This window comes from Ciconia boyciana, chromosome 14 (genome assembly GCF_034638445.1).
Source record: "Ciconia boyciana chromosome 14, ASM3463844v1, whole genome shotgun sequence".
In the NCBI taxonomy this organism is placed as follows: Eukaryota; Metazoa; Chordata; class Aves; order Ciconiiformes; family Ciconiidae; genus Ciconia; species Ciconia boyciana.
The window spans coordinates 17,908,073-17,924,474 of NC_132947.1; the positions used below are offsets into that span (position 1 = coordinate 17,908,073).

Below are 16,402 nucleotides of genomic sequence, written 5' to 3' on the forward strand. Positions count from 1 at the left end.
AGCTGCTTCAATTCAACAAGGAAGATCTGATCAGCTGTTTAAAATGCAATTCCCCAAGCTCCCATCTGCACTGGAGGCCACAGAAGCACGGTGGGAGCACCAGCTCACCTGGTGCTGCCTTTGTCACCCCTGCTGCCCCAGCATCCCTGTCTCCCAAGCCACTCCCCTCATGGGCTGCCAGTAGTGCCAGGCTGTCCCAGATGATCCCTTGGCCAGTCAAGATGAGAGAATACAGCAACCTACATGCTCCACAGATGTGCTGCCCCAGCCACATCGCCATGCAGGATACAGCCCTGGAGCAGTATGTTGCCAAATGCTTGGCTCCTGCCTTGCCCTGACCACGCTGCCTGTCCTGTGGTGCTTCCTGCTCTGCTAGTGCTAATGGAAATGACAGTAAATTGGACCAGGTCTGTGCCCTGTGAGGCTCTGGAGCTGCAAGTGGAGCTGTGCTGGCATGCAGACCCCTGGGAAAGGGGCTTCTGCTGAGGGCTTCAAGCTGGGAGCTTGGAAATGCAAACGAGGGCTGTGGAGCCAGCACCACCATGAACCTTTGCAATCCCTAATTCCTCCCACCCAGGTTTCACTGTTTGTGCTCCAGAAAATGTGCTCTGTGGCAGCTCAGAGCATTGCTCCTTCGGTGCCTGGCCCCCCAGCAATGGCGGAGGGGCCCTTTGAGCCCGCTGCCAATAAATACTGTCTCTTCGGTGCTCTGTATTTTGCAGAGCTGTTCTAGTTTGAGTTTCTAGATCCTTCCTCTTTGCTGCTCTCCCTCAGGCACCAAACCTCCTCGCAGGCATCAGGGCAAAGGGGGCTGACCTCTCCTTGGATAAAATTACTCACAATTCAGCTTGCATGGCTTTTCTCCACTGGCTATGTTTTTCCAGTTGCCGAGGCACATTTCACAGCCTTCCTCTGCTCTCTGAGCCAAAATTGCATCCAGATGAGTGAAAGAAACCAGCTGGTGAGGTGCTGGATGCACGAGGCTGTTGAGACCTCCGTGTTGCTAGTGTCAGTGTCAGCAGAAGCTGAGCTGTCGCAGCAGAACCCGTAGGGGCAGGAGGGCAGTTCCACTCCAGGCAGCTTCTCCCACCCTCAGAGGAACATTTTAATGATGAATTTCCTGATTTGGCCCTGGGAACATGGCCAGGGCATCCGGCTCCAGCAGGACTGGTGGCCGCTGTGGTGCTGGGCTGCGTGGCTGGGCCGTGGTAGGCACCACTGGAGGAGGGATGGCAGCCCTGACCTCACTGTGCCACTCGCAGTGAGGCTCTGTTCTCCCCTATCTCATGATGCAACACTTCCTCTTCCTGTGGTGGTTGTTGCAGCTTGCAACAAGCACTGGTGAGGCCACCAAGCCTGGGAGCGTCACCTTCGCCTGGCCCTGCTCAGTGGTGCTTCCTCTGAGGAGGTGAGGAGCCCTGGGGATAGCTGGCTGGGGACCAGGCAGTCAGGACACCATGAGGGCCTCTTTCCTGGCTGTGGGGCTGGAGAGCTCCTGGTGGTGGTCCTTGGGGCTGAGTGAGGATGGGGGCAGGTCTGTGGCCACTGGGCGGAGCCCAATGCAGCAGCTGCATGGCTGCTGTGCAGTGGCTTGTGGCCGATGGCACTGGGCTGGGGAACCCCAAGGCGAGGGCATGTCTGAGTGTGGGGCCAGGGTGGTCGTTTCAGCCACCGTGGGGGTGTGGGTGCAGGTGGAGAGGTCCTGTCCGTGGAGCAGGGGCTGCACATAGGCACAGACAGGGAGATGTGGCCACTCAACCCTGCCTGGCCAGAGCCCTGCCCTCCCCAGCAACGGGCGACTGCAAAAAGCTTCATGAAATATTCACTGCGCTGCCTGAGTCCCCTGGCTCTGGGCTTAATGGAGCTGCTGGTGCCGGCCGTACAGCCACCAGCCAGCTCATCCCCCTCCACGGGCTGCAGCTTAATAACCACTGAGGCTCCACCAGCACCCGAACCAGCCCAGAGGACCACTGGCTCCTGGCCTGACCAGCACATCAGATGGATGCTCTTTGCCTCCATCACAGCAAATGCTCATGGCTGCTGCAGGAGGGCAAAAGACTAAGTCACGGGGATCCCTGGCTGCTAGCGGGGAGAGCATCAGGGTCCCCCTGAGCCTGCAGGGCCCCCCTGAGCCTGCAGTGTGAAAAGCTGGCATTTCATGGCCACTTCCTGCTCCGGAGCACCCACATCTGCACTTCCGGTGCGCTGGCGGTGGCTTGTTTGTGCTTCCATTCAAGAAGAGGTGACAGTTCAGTTGCTTTTTGAAAGGGCAGGCTTGTAGGGGAGCACGAGCCACTGCAGCCACCTGGGATCGTCCAACACCTGCCCCCCCATCTCTTGTCTCTGCTCATTGCTTGGACCCCAGGAGCAGCAGTTTTGCTGTCAGGTGTGCATCCTATGGGTCAGATTTGAGTGCAGCTGGTTGGATGCCACAGCGAGCAGGTACGTCTGTGCTGCAGGAGCCGCAGAAAATGGTGAATGTTGAGAAACAAAGCCAGTGCTGACCTGTGGCCCCACGTCAGCACCTGGGGGACTGGGGGAAGCACAGGGTGCTCCTGTGAGGACAGGAGGGGTTTTCTCTCCTTCAGCTTTTCCAGTACAGAGGGGACCCCTCCCAAACCTGTTGCAGTTGCTTCTGACCCTGGGATGGAGGCTGTCCCTGCATCCCTGCTCCTCACTTTTGCCTTGGCCCGTGGGAGCCAGGTCCTGAGAGGCTGAGCACTTAATGAACTCCCTGAGGATGAGAAAACCCTTTTCCCTCTGACTTTAGATTTACAGGAGTGCTTTTAGATGTAAAACAGAAATGTCACTTAAATATGGGTATTGAAGAAAAGTTCATGCACACAGATGGCAGTTAGTACCTCCTGCTTCTTCCTCCTGGCAGTGATTCAGTGCCCTTGAAGCTGCAAAAGCCCAGGGCGCCTAGGGAGTGAGCACCTCACCAGCTGCACGGTGCCTGCGTGGGCTTGGTGGCGGCAGAGGGGCCGAGGGCTCCTCTGCCCAGCGGCTGCTCCGCAGTGCCAGCATGCATGAGGAGGAGGTCGCAGGGCTTCGCGGGTAGGCAGCTGCCACTCCAGAGAGGAGCTGGAGTTTGGCTCATGGCCGGGGCAAGGACGCTTTGCTGCTTGTTCGTGGGTCAATTTGCAGATCCTAAAAGTGTTGCAGGCCCTCGTACAGCACGTGCTGCCAGCCGGCTCTGCCCCGACCTAACTGCAGCAGTGCTAGAAGCAGAGCGCAGCAATACATTGAATGGTTTCAAAAGGAGATGCGTACCAGGCTGTTTCAGGTCCCTGCAGGGTTGGTGAGCAGCCAAGGGGTGTTCCAGGAGGCTGGGCAGGGAGGGTGGGTGGGAAGGTGTCCTGTGCTGCCACTGCCATGGGTCCCTTGTGACATCTTGCTGCAGGTTGCATGAGGGATGCTGTGCCAGAAGCGCACACAGGTGGTGCTGGCCCTGTGCCTGCTGCTGGTCCTGTGGCAATGTTTCAGAGCCCCTACAGATGGCCTCGGCCCCTTCCCTTGGACTCCCTCCCTCCTCAACGCCCCTGCTGCCCGCTGCACCGCTGGCACCAACAGCTCCGCATGGTTCAACACCCGCTACAACATGGCCATGGGGCCTCTGCTGACAGGCACAGCCCACGAGCTCTCCTTTGATGTGGTTCAGTGGTGGCTGGTGAGTGGGGGCACGGGCAGGAGCTTGTGGCTCTTCCTGGGCTCTCTGAATCCGTTTGTGGTGGGGCAGGGCCAAGGTCAAGTTGGACAGATGTGAATGGGGATAAAGGGGGTGCAGGGACCCCAGCTCACCACCGCTCCCTGCCCCCCAGGCTGTCTTGCACACTTTTCCTAATATCCCATTGGGTTTTTCTGTGCCTTTCCCCGGGCTCTGCTGGGAGGAGTGGGGCCCTTTGGTGGTACTGGTGAGGGGGCTGATGCTGCCTGTTGCTGCCCTTGCTCCCCTAGACTCTGCAGGGTAACCCAAGTGGCGTCCAGCTCCAGGCCGTAATTCAGCAGCTCTTCACTGTCCTCCCGGCCCCGACCAGTGGTGTGTGGGACCCATCTCACTGCAGGACTTGTGCGGTGGTGGGGAACTCGGGGCGGCTGAAGGGGTCCGGCCATGGGCTGCAGATTGATGCCCATGACTGGGTGCTGAGGTGGGTGACCTGAAGGGGCTTGGCCCATCCCTGTCTCCCTGGGACCCTGGCCAGCCTGTAAAATCCACCAACACAAGGCCTGTGATGGTGGGGGCTGCTGGCCCTGCTCCCTGCAGCCCCCCCACCCTGGGACACACACCAGCTCTGTGTCACCCATGTCCCCTCTTTGCTGCTGGCCAGGGTGACCTGGTGTCCCTGCCTGGTGGGACCAGCAGAGCGTGCACCTTAATTTCAGGACATGCCTTTGTGCTGTCCCCTAGGATGAACAGAGCAAAGATCGCTGGCTTTGAGCGGGATGTTGGCAAGAGAACAACCCATCACTTCATGTACCCAGAGAGCGCAGTGAACCTTGGGCCCGGTGTCCACCTCGTCCTTGTCCCCTTCAAGCCACTGGACCTGCAGTGGGTGGCCAGTGCCTTCTCCACTGGAGAGCTCACACAGTGCGTTGGCTTTGGGGGACGGCATCTCTTGCGCTGGAGACCCTGGGTATGGTGCGGGGTAGTCCTGGGGACCCTGGTGCCTCACTGAGGCCCTAGCACCATGGTCCTGGTGGGATGAAGGGCCCCCAGGTGAGGGGCCTGGCATCCCTCTGCATCACAGTTTGGGGAAGTGAGCACTGACCTGTCCCTGCAGGGCTCGGGCATCCTGCAGTCCCATAACCCCCACAGGTGGGATGGTGGCTGTCCCCACTGTGGGGCCATAGGCTTGACGAGCCAAGGCTTGATGAGCCAGGCCCAGGGATGCTGCTGGGCCAGCCCAAGGGGCCGGGGGTGCCATGGGGCTGTGTGCTGGTGGACACAGCCACCCTCTGCAAACCGGCTGCCTCCAAAGGAGAGGCCCCGGCAGCAGGAGTGCCCCACGCTCACTGCTGTCCTCTGGCTTTTGCAGCACATACGTGAGAGTGAAACAGTTCATCAAAGCTGACAGAAACAAGGTAAGGGCTCAGTGGGCTCCAGCTCCTCCTGAGCAGGCAGGGCGCCTCTGGGCAGAAACTGAGCTTGTTTTTCAGTGAGATGTGGGCAGAGCCGGAGAGTGGGAGGGCCACTGACTGCGCTGGTGGCAGGGGCTGGCTGTCCTGTTTGCAGCACGGTGAGCAGCTGATGGCTCCTCTGCTCCCCACTCAGGTGCTGATCCTGAGTCCAGCTTTCCTCAAGTACATCCATGACAACTGGACGCAGCGGCACGGGCGGTACCCCTCCACTGGCTTCACGGCCCTGCTCTTTGCCTTGCATGCCTGCCAGCAGGTGAGCGTGGCCAGCGGGACCAGGCGCTGCCACCATACCACCACTGCACTGCTTGTCTGCATGCTCTCAGGCTGACTGAGTGCCCATGCAGTGATGGCTCTTGCTGGCGTGTGTGCAGGTCTCTGTGTTCGGCTTCGGAGCAGACAGTGAAGGGAACTGGCACCACTACTGGGAGAAAAACCGCTGGTCCGGAGCCTTTCGCAGGACGAGGGTCCACGATGCTGATGTTGAATTCAGCCTCATCGAGAGACTGGCAGCCGAAGGCAGGATTTTATTCTACAAATGATGCATTTCCAAGAAACCAAAGCCAGGCCATTAGTGCAGGAACGGGCAGCTCCCTGCACTGCCAGCAGCTGCCTCAGCTCTTTAGCTTGCTTCTCCCTGCCCCAGCGCTACCATGTGCCCGGGCTCACAGGCCCTGCAATCCCCAGGCTCTCGGTCCTGCTTGTGCTGGTCCCACCAGCTGGGCACTGTGGGTGCCAGGAGGTGACACTCTCCCATGGCACCAGGGATGTTGCACTTGGCTGGACACAGGGTGGGCATAACTCTGCCCACACTGGCTGGGAGAGAGGAAGGGGAGATGGTGGGGCTGGAGGTGGGCGTGGAGCCTGTGAGCTGCTGTGCATGTCCATGTCGTGGCTGTGAAGCCGTTGGGTGACAGGGGTGGTGCTGACAGCAGCTGCTCAAATGTGGCTGTCTGCATGATGGAGCTGACATTTCCACCCACTGATGGCTTCTGGGGGAGGTTCGTAGTTGTTCTTTGGGGAGAGGGGCATCTTCCCTTCCTGTCTTTTTGTAACTAAGGAAATATTTTAAAAATTGTATCAAAGAAGAGTAAGAAAGGAAAAAAATCAAGCATGCCAAGTCAGAAGATGAAAGAATCAAGTACAGTTGAAATGATCTTACATTGAATGAACTTTGAGAACACATGTGAATCTATTATTAACATTTGCTTTACTTTTTAAGCCCTTACTGCTTTGAAAAGACAGCACAATCGATCTCAGCCCCACCTTCCAGAACAAGATTACAGACCCAGGAGACTGAGCTCCCTAAAGGAGGTTTTCTCCTCCAGATCAGGGTTAGCAGGATGTCTTTCTCTACTTTCAATCACAAACACGAACATCCTTGAATCAGACTCAGCTTTCCATGGCTATTAGTCACTTGGTCTTTCAGTCTATTAAAATCACCAGATCTCTCCTACTCATAAGCTCCCATTTTATAGCAGAAGCCTGTATTACTTAACTATTAGCTTCATTGATTTTTCTGCCTCTCCAGGTAGACTGTCCATTTCTGTATGTGTCTTCTGTTTCTCTTCTCCATTATATCCAGTTTCCCACACTGTGTACAAGTCTTGCACTTACCCGTGCCTTCACCTTCCCTCTATTTTCTCTAGGTGCTAAGCAGTGCTCTGTGCAATGCTCTCCAGTGCTTTCCTGAGGTTTACAATTGGCTTTCTTATGAAAGACAAGCAATTAGCTGGTAATTGTTTAACTGTGGGTTAAACTCCTGCTACATTATTTCCATTCATCTTCCCCCTTCTGATTATTCTTTTGAATTTATTTACAAAGCACTGTGCTCTCCTGAGCAATTGAAGTTGTTCAGGTCACTTTTTGTTCCTGATAAAACATAGAGATACTATGTCCCCTTCCTCACATTGTAGTAGTACCATGATCCTGACCCAATGGATTTATTAAATATCCTTGTTGCAAATGTATTTTTTTTTACAATCCCTTTTTTTTCAGTATTCTAGCTTGGAGATTAATCAGTCTCCTTGCCCACACCTCAAATTGCTTCTCTCTCCCATTGAAAAAACACAGGTTTTTATACTCCCTGGTTTGTAGGTAAGTTCAACTAATTAAAACAACCCCCAAAAAACACAAACAAAAACTACTTTCAAATTAATTATAAAATAGCTTTCTCTCTGCATTATCTGATCCTATTACACTATGCCTATTACACTCACTGTGCACTGTTGGACCAATTGCTTGGACCAAGTTTAGAGTCAATACCAAAGCAAATCCAGAGCTGAGATTTAAGAGTAATGAGTCTGTCTTGCCTCAAAATGAGGCAGGAATCCACAATATTTTATTTTTCCTAATTATTTTCAAATTTCTGCCAATATAATTTCACATACCACACACTTTACTCACTTGTGTAGATCATTAAAAAGAAAAAAACACCCCCATCATCATTATCATATCTACATACTTTGCCACAATGCAGGTGTATTTTTTAATCATAATTTCCAATTCAGTACCAGGATTAGTTCAAACAATTTTATTAATTCTTCCAAATGCTTTACCAAACCACACAGAGGACAGACTTTACTTCAAAATATAAACAGAGGAAAAGTGAAAAATACAATCCAATTTAAAAATAAATTAAAACTCCAAACACTTTTTTTGCTGAAACATCAACTTGCATCTTTTGTAAGAGCAATCTGGAGCAACTGCCCCATGGTACAGTAAGCACATCTCAAGTGCCAGGTCTCACCATGTTGCCCAGGACAGCTGGAAGGAAAGCACATGGGATTCAGCACATTTTTCACAGAGGTCTGGCATATAGCATCAGGACACTCAGAAACATTTTTTAAGAAAAATTTAAAAAGTAGAACTGATTGAACGTGAACTGACACGAAAGGGTTTTTACAGTAGGGTCTGCACAGCCAGACAAGACGGCTAATCTTTATAGCAGCAAGGTTCAAGCGGTTCCAGCCACAAATTAATGCCAAACAAAGAATGATGGGACAGTAACGTAAGAGTGGTCAGGGCCATCTGGTAATTCCAAACCTCTTCTCTTGTGCATTCAGAAGATCACTTGTGTTTCAAAAAAACTGTTCAGGTCTCCTTAGAGTTTGTTTTTTTTTTTTTTTTTGGCGTGACGTCGTTTCTTATTTATGTCGTCTTCCCAAGTTCAATCTTCTTCTGGATGGCACATGCTGAGTGATAGATCAAGGAGTCAATGAATCCTGCAACTAAAAGGAAAAAACAGATGGATCAAGCCAGACGTGCCTCAAAGAGAAAACAACTCCCACGGAAAGAAAACACAAACCCTTCCATCAGTGGAAAGGAATTCCAGCTCCCCCAGACAGGAAACAGCTGCTGCTGCTCAGAAGAGTAAGATCCTCATCTCAGTAGGACAAACAAGATCCAGCTTGCAGCGCAGAGGTGATCATGCTTCTAGCATGATAGATGACACGTCATGACTCCGAGCCCATAACATCCCTACATACTATCAATACCCTAACACAAGCTTTTGTCACCTTCGGCAGTTTTTGTCACCATTTTTGTTGCCATTGGCACTCCTGGGGGGGTCCGGCTCCCGCCTTAGATAGATAGATAGAAAGAAAATTGTTTATTAACAATTCATTAAATGATATGATTATGTCTTCGCCAGGAAAGATGACTTTTGGAGCGGGCATCTCCCATTCCAAGACTGGTTCCTTACCGCCTAGTCCCTCTGATGCCACCATAACTGCTTTCAGGTCCCATATGGATGGAATTTTATCCTTATCTCCTCCTGCTGCAATCCACAATCTTTCAAATTCTTTCTCGATACCTTCCTGCCGAACCACTGCTCTTACTGTCTCATCTGCACAATTCGGTGTAGTCTTTGAGCTTGTACACTGGGAATCAAACCAGAGAGCCTGGTAATACCTAGACCTCCACCCCGAGTGCTGGAATACAGGATGGCATCACAAGTACTCGCTGGAAGATGTAACCATTCCTTGACGGCTGCTTGAATTGCCAAGTCAAGGGTTTCTAGGTACGCTGCTTTCACATTGGCCTGGTCTGCCCAAGTAGATCAATCGCAGAATAGTGTATCCTTTCAAGATGTCAACTTTCTGAAATGGCTTTAATGCAGCCTTCCCAATTTGTTGTAACCATCTGTTCACTTTCTCCAATAGTTCCGGTATCGATATTGGGGTCAATACATAAGCCCAGGTACTTCTTGGAGCTACCGGGTTCAGTCATATTGAGGTGGGTGCCGTTAATTATCCATAGAGGACAGTCATTGATCGTATACGAGTCTTTCATTGGCTGGATGACGAAAGTCCCTGCAGAGCACTCACTGAAGCTCCTATGTCTGGGAACAAAATTTAAGACCTCCGAGATGCCCATGGCGACCTGGTTTTGGCAACCACAGATTTTACTGGCTTTGGTTCCACATGAAAACAACTATCTACTTACAGACACAAGCTGGCCAAGAAAACAGTACAGATGCATTCATATGGTATGTGAAAGACTGCATTATTTGAAAACAAAATATCCTCATCAAAATGAGCATCAAAATGAAATATTATAATAGGTCTACATCATAATGAAATGAAATATTTCATCAAATGAAATATTATAATAGGTTGACATAATCTACGGCATCTTAAAAGTCTGCAGTGCTAATTACAATCTGATGCCACTCCCATGGCTCTGCAGAACATGCTGTATCCTCTCCTGAAGGCTGAAATCATCTCTCCCCATCAAACAGGGATTTATTAACAGCCATGCAGACTTCAGAAAGAGTAAGATGACAAATGTTTATACTTTAGAAAGAAAAAAGATTGAAAGGTGTGATACCTGTAAATATGCCTCCAACAATGGCACAAACTCCAGTGAGAAAGTGCGTAAAGGACCTAGAATGAGGAAAACAATTTGAACAACCAGCATGAACTCAGATACCAATATGTCAGATAAGTAAAAATTAACTAATAGAAACTAATTCATAATTATAATAATGTTCATCATAGCACATAAGTATGCATAATATAAATATTAATAGCTGAAAATTAACAGATTTAACAATGAAATAACCCCTATTGGCTACAGAATGGAGTTTGTCACTGATACTGTTACTGAGCAGCACTGAGTAGCATTAGAACAGTGCGCTCTAATGAGCTCAATGGCAACCCTAGGAGACAAGTACTGTATTTATAAATCTAAAGGATGGACTTTTAATCCCTAAGATTTTATCCATTCCTACCCAGACAGAATGTACAGCAGGCTGCTGTAACACAAAAACTAAATTCCTAAGCACATGTTAATACATTTATGTATGTTAATACATATATGTTAATACAACCTAAGCACATATTAATACAACCCCAGTTCCTTTCAGATATCCACACTGAGAGGAAGGGCATCTGGGAGTGTCTCTTCCTCTCCACTGACTGGGAAGGGGCTTGGATGGCTTTCAGGCATTTGCACCGTCATGTCTAAGCAAGGATGGAGTTTTAAGCTATGCAAAATGACAACATCCACGGAGGGTGACTGAAATAGATTGAAATGTCTCTTACCTGTGTTTCTCTGTTAGCTTCACCATCATGGGCGAAAGTTCATATAGCACAAATACACCAGGCAGACCCTGGTCTCCTAGTAGCCCATTGGCTATCTTCTCATGTCGTGTAACTGAAAACTGGTTAGTCCTTACCACCTAGCAGGAAACAAACACAGCAAACGTTGTTTTGTTAACGAGGAATGGGAAAGGCTACTAAAACATGAGTGCAGTGAACCGCATCAATGTAGCCCTGCCCACTCACTTGTGGGGGGCCTGACAGTGGTTACAAAGGGTCATAAAGAGCACCATCAGGATCAGGTCTAGTTTTACCACAGGCTATTAGTTAAAGCCCCAGCTAGCCCAAAGGATGAGTGATGCACCAGTCCCCACACTGGACTGTTTTGGTCTCTGCAGGCAAGTAATGGCATAAGCTGTCCCTCTTGACCTCAACCCCAAGTCCATGTCATCGTCTACCAAAATGTAGTCCACTTCAGCGTGCTTCAGGAGACAGCACCAATGTGAGAAAGCCATATATATTCAAGAGTGAGAAAAAAGGAAATAATACATGAAGAAATACAAACTACATCTACCTTTCCAATGGTTCTGTTACAGATTGGTCTGCCCACACTGCTCTAGGATAGCTTCGCTTGAATGTCTATATTGTATCTACTGTGGCCACGTGGCTCCTCAGATTTGTGGTTCCTATGCAGCCTCTGACATAACTAATAATCTGCCAGTCATTTACATTTCAGAGTGCCTAAAGCAACATGAAGGTTGTGCAGATGTGCAATAGTACGTTGTTCTGATTGCAAGGATATGTGGTACGTGCCCGAGAGTGGCATGAAGAGAGTGGCATGGTGAAGAGCCTGAGGTGGTAAGGGTTCCCCAGTGTTGTGGGGTTTGCACAGCATTATTAAACTGCATAGGACAAGGGAGTCAAATTCCGGTGTAGTTTCATCCATACGTAGATCAGTCCTTGCACTGAATGAGCCCCAGAACCACCCTTGGGTTTCACCTCAGAGGAAACTGGTTTGGTGGTAAAGTGAAGCTGGGCATGGACCGCCCATGCAGCGTAGAAGATACAGAACCAAAACCTGGGAGACAGCTAGGGAGCTAAGCCATCTTGTACGCGAATGTTCACAGAGGTACTGGGGCATGTGGCACCTGTCTCTTCCTCGCAGGGTTAGATAAGTACACTAGGTAGCACTGGCGGCGAAGTCTGCACAATAGCAGAGCTCCTGCCTCTGCTGGTGTTTTCTTTGCAAAAGAAACGTAATAGCTTACATCATTCTGCTGCCTGAAGACTATGGGGGCCCAAATAATGATAACTGACAGGTTTGTTTTGTTTTGTTTTTCAAAAAGAGGTTCTCCGTAGCTCTTGGGATCCCCTGCAGAATGATGGCAACCAAAATAAACACTTCCAAATGAATGAAAGAAATCTCAGTTCTTTCTGCACCCTCAGGCTGGCTTCAGAAGAGAGCATAAGTTTGTCTCTGTTCCCAGGATCTTTGTTGCATCCTGGTATCTCCTTGGTAATTTGTTTATCCTACCTGTCCCAAAAGAAGGACATATTCTGAAAGCAGGGCTGGAAGCCACACTCTTTTGGAGGCTAAAGGAGTTTTTAAATTGGAGACAAGCTGATCTTGGGTTATTCTCCAAATAACATTTTTAGGATCTCCTTGCTGCTTTGACTTCTGAGCATGCACTAGGAGGGATTCATGAGGGAATATGATGAAAACAGCATGGACACTTTGATCTAGGTGGGACGGAGAAGGCTGAAATCTGCTTCATCACCGCTGCAACATTACAGATAACATTACACCACAGAAATTGTTATTCCTGCTGGGGTGGTTATATGAAGAAAGTCAAACAGATTGTGTTGCTTCCACCAGAGGTCAGGTATGGTCAGTGTCAGAGTATGAGGAGAAAGTCTGAAGGCTTTCACTTGCCAAAGCAATAGGGAAGAAAGGTACTTACTTCACCATCTACTTTCATATACACCGTTGGGACCACTTTGACAAAATACTGAAACATCATCGAAGCTATAGGCAAAGACAGAGAGACACAATTAATAACCAGCAAAGAGCTGGAAAGCTTAACTGACAGCTTAAGTAGACACAAATTGGTTTTGTTCAACTTGTCGGGGAACATCTTTCTGTACAGCAGCTACTGGAGGTTTTCAAGGACAGTGAAGTTAATGTCTGACATGAGTTTTTCTTTTGCCAAAGCGAATCTCGTTCCTGTTCCAACCAAAACCAAAACTACTGGCATTTTGGCCTTGACTAAATGGAAAGCTTTCTACAAACCAGTGATCTTGCTATAGTTTTACCAGTACAACTTCTTGAAAATTCTTATTCTAGCACATGGAAACCTTTATATTTAACAGCACAGCCCAAAGAAAACATAGTCAACACTAAATGAGTATCCTATATCAACTTCAATTAACACTACAGTTTATTCCTGTAGAAGCATGGGTTTTATCATATCAGGAGATGAAAAGGAAGATCTGGATCAGTGAAGAAAAAATAGGAGGAGAACTCCTTCTGCTGCCTCAGACCAGCCTGTCCCTTCAGTTCTCTTAAGGATAATGGAAGGCAGGAGTTGCTTTGAAAACCTATTTTCTATGAAATCCCCTAGAGGAGAAGATTATTCATCCATTTCTACAGAAGAAGTAATTCTCATATATAATATCTTCAGCTGGTCTGCAATAAACACAAATTTGACCTGCAATCTACTTCTCCCACTTCTTGTCCGGAGCACATCTTCAGTCCTAATTCCTCAAGAATTTGCCAACTGGTTCTCCAAGGCCCAGGATGGAAAGCTTCAGCCTACAGAGAGAATTTTACCAGCCAGCTACGGGCCCCCTCTCAGAGAGTTTGTTACTCCACAGAAAAACTACAGCATCACGATCGTATTGAGCATTATGACACCTTTTCATTTTTCTGTATTTTATTTTAAGCACCATCCTTTGACTTGGGTACAAGAATTAAAATCAACAGTGGAAAATTTAAAAGAATGCACTCAGGTAGGACTAACAATCCTACCACCACCTCAAAGCAAATGGCTTCTTTCTCCAAGCTTTATCATGTAACAGCACCCCAAGTACCTGCAAAGACAAACTTTGCAGACTTCAGCAGATCTAAAAAAAAAAACAAACCTAATCTCTGCAGTGGCATATAAAGTGGTATGGTTGGGATCTTTCACAGAAAGTGCACACAAGCAGGCTTGTGTGAATAAGCCAAGATTATAGTTTGAGCAGCAGTAGCATGAGGAGAGAATTGCCTTCCCTTCTCAAGCCAGCAAACTGGAGCTATCTAGATATGATCAGCAATATTTCAACTTCACTGCAGCTGTTCAGCTGTTATTGCTGGGTAGATCACGGTCAGGCAGACACCACGGCTCTCCAGCAACTATCAATTAGGCCTTTTTTCTCTACCCTGCATCTTCTGGTTATCTCCTACTGCACACAGTAGCTAGACAGGGCTCTCCATGAACTACACCTGATGTAGGTGTTTAATAATGCCGTGCTGTACCTGCTGTTGTGCATCTATGAAAACTGAAAAGAGAGATCTTTCAGAAAGGTCACAGAATCAAAACAAGTTGGCAGATTTGTTCCAGACGAATGGAGGCAGCTGTTCCAGAAAGAGCAAAAGGTGGAAGAGTCCATGTTTTACGCAACTCTGTCAGGGTTCTTGTTAAAGACTGGGAACTTCGCCCCTGTTCTCTTCTAACACTTATTAGTACAGACACTTAAAAAGAGATTTCTCTCAGCTGGCTTTTACCTTGCTGTGCAGTGACGTCCGTCCCATCCAGAGGGTTCACAATGCCTGGATAATCCCTTCCAAATGAGAGATGTTTGATATAGTGCGTCATATTGATCTGAAAGGAAAATGCTAATAACTCAAACAACTGCACAGCATCCAAGGGGCAAGGCAAAGGGCCTGAAGTTAATTATTTTTATATTTTTCTGAGTGTGGCTCTGGAACAGAGACAGGTCCTCCCTTACTCTGCGCGTCCTAACAGTAAACTCCAAAGCACTCACTCTTCTTTTTTATTCATGGGAGATTCCAAGATGAGGAATTTATCCTTTTCCTGCTGGAAATCCCCAAATCCCGGTGCCCTTCCCTCCCATGTACAGAGCAGGCTCTCCCACCCACTCCTCTCCTTGCCATAGGAGCACCACACTGTCAGCTGCCTCGGCGGCATAGGTATGTGTATTATCTGCTTTTCTCCCAGCACAAGGTAAACTCCAGCAGATCCAGAAGCAGTTGTGAAAATGTCAACCTTAGAAAAATGGGAAGCACAGATTAAGGAGCAAGGCAGTCTTAGGAAGGAGGGGACAGACTTGCCAAGCAACATGCAGATGTCCCAGAACATACTTCAGAGCCCTGTGTGAAAACAGGTCCCAGGTTCTGCTCAGACTCATAAAGCCAAATCTGGCCGGGATTAGTACACTAGGATCTCAATGTGGCAAAGGGAGGGAAATCCAGAAGGAAAACAGACCGAGAGAACTAGAACGCTATCTTGGGAACACTTACATTATCAAGTCCGAAGCTCTGCAGATCGTGAACTGTAACAGAAAAACAGTTTGACAATATAGTTCGGACTGTGATAACAAGCATATCTATTTACCTCATTCTAGCTTATGAGGGAGCTCATCCCATTTTCATCGTGATCTAAAATGGCAAGAAAATCACCTGGGTTTCTCTCTTGCTTGCAGTAGGGCATGTGATAGATAAAACTGCTGCCACTCCCCCCTCCTGACATAGACTAGCCACTGCTAGAGTGAAGGGAAGTAACTTTAATTTGGCGTTAATTCAGATTAGGTATTTCAGTCCTCACCTGGATGTATTCTTAATCTAGGGCAAAAACAAGACCCCAGGGGCAAGCAAGGAAAACTTCACTGTTATCTTGGTCACCACCTGATACACATAACTCCTGTAACTCCTGTAAAACACAGAGGCACAACAGATCTAAACTAACAACTGAACAGAGCGCGTGCCTTAATATCACATGCAAGTGCCCTAGAGAAATCATCACCATCTTAGCAACTCTCAGCGCTCTACCTATGAGCCTTGTTACTGCTGCCCAGAGAACGCACAGGGAAAGGAAAAGTCTTCGCAGGGACGGCCTGAGCAGGGTATTTGCAAACCTTGGTGAGGCCAAGGTGACTGTCACCAGTGCTAGGATTTGAGGAATTTGGCCTGCCCTCTCTCTGCCCTTCCTGCACACAGCAATACGATGACGCCGGCAGCACCACACACCCCCAGAAGGGGTCTGGCAATGGAAGGCAATGGATATCTTTTGGTTGGCTACTTAAATGACTTTATACAATGCCAGAAGCATCAGTCTCAGGGTGAAAATATAACTTACAACTTGACTTCAGTATCGCTCCTACCAGGTTTATCCAAAGTCACACCATCATCTTAAAGTAGCCAGAGGCTGCAGCGCATTTTAACAGGTAAATTCACATGCTCAGGAAGCCAGACCTCACCTTTCACCTTAGCAAAGAAAAACACACTTCAAAAATCGTGGGCTATTATTTTAGAAGCTGATGGAGTCAGATCACCAAGTGCTGCTACATGATTAACAAAGATTAGGAATGCTGCTCCCTTGAAGGGTTTCTGACATACAGCCTAGCACAAGACAGGCTTCAAAGCTAAAGTACTGACTGAAACTAGCCTCTCCTTTAAAACATTTACTTAACATGAGTGTGCTGTGAACTCATTTTTTTTCCAT

At 48.5% G+C, this 16,402-nt stretch overlaps 2 protein-coding genes across 6 annotated transcripts in view; one reads left to right on the top strand and one right to left on the bottom strand.

Moving 5' to 3' along the window:
- The first annotated feature begins 11 nt into the window (after positions 1 to 11).
- Positions 12 to 7,064, top strand: LOC140659404 (CMP-N-acetylneuraminate-beta-galactosamide-alpha-2,3-sialyltransferase 2-like). Of its 2 annotated transcripts, XM_072879044.1 has the most exons (8): positions 1,336 to 1,408; positions 2,274 to 2,442; positions 3,404 to 3,670; positions 3,958 to 4,148; positions 4,409 to 4,588; positions 5,037 to 5,082; positions 5,273 to 5,392; positions 5,511 to 7,064. In XM_072879044.1, exons 3-8 carry the CDS (start codon positions 3,416 to 3,418, stop codon positions 5,676 to 5,678), a joined length of 960 nt encoding a protein of 319 aa, XP_072735145.1. In that variant the 5' UTR covers positions 1,336 to 1,408; positions 2,274 to 2,442; positions 3,404 to 3,415; the 3' UTR covers positions 5,679 to 7,064. The 2 variants fall into 2 exon arrangements, with proteins under 2 accessions (XP_072735146.1, XP_072735145.1); XM_072879045.1 differs by lacking the exons at positions 1,336 to 1,408; positions 2,274 to 2,442 and adding an exon at positions 12 to 301.
- Positions 7,065 to 7,482: 418 nt separating this feature from the next.
- The window catches only part of ERGIC3 (ERGIC and golgi 3), a 28,666-nt gene continuing 19,746 nt past the window's right edge, over positions 7,483 to 16,402 (bottom strand). For 2 of the 4 annotated variants that reach the window (XM_072879040.1, XM_072879042.1), the window contains exons 8-13: positions 15,202 to 15,233; positions 14,446 to 14,542; positions 12,641 to 12,705; positions 10,683 to 10,819; positions 9,967 to 10,022; positions 7,492 to 8,366 (exon numbers count right to left, since the gene is read on the bottom strand). In XM_072879040.1, coding sequence (XP_072735141.1) covers positions 8,287 to 8,366; positions 9,967 to 10,022; positions 10,683 to 10,819; positions 12,641 to 12,705; positions 14,446 to 14,542; positions 15,202 to 15,233 — 467 coding nt within the window. In that variant the 3' untranslated portion in view covers positions 7,492 to 8,286. Of the gene's footprint in view, positions 8,367 to 9,966; positions 10,023 to 10,682; positions 10,820 to 12,640; positions 12,706 to 14,445; positions 14,543 to 15,201; positions 15,234 to 16,402 lie in introns of all 4 variants that reach the window. The other 2 variants (XM_072879043.1, XM_072879039.1) reach the window with 2 other exon arrangements.

Bases quoted from the DNA above. Each gene is read 5' to 3' on its own strand.
- LOC140659404 (XM_072879045.1), top strand. From the start codon at position 3,416: ATGCTGTGCCAGAAGCGCACACAGGTGGTGCTGGCCCTGTGCCTGCTG. The intron at 5,083-5,272 runs GTAAGGGCTCAG...CTCCCCACTCAG, and splicing joins TCAAAGCTGACAGAAACAAG to GTGCTGATCCTGAGTCCAGC. The intron at 5,393-5,510 runs GTGAGCGTGGCC...GCGTGTGTGCAG, and splicing joins CCTTGCATGCCTGCCAGCAG to GTCTCTGTGTTCGGCTTCGG.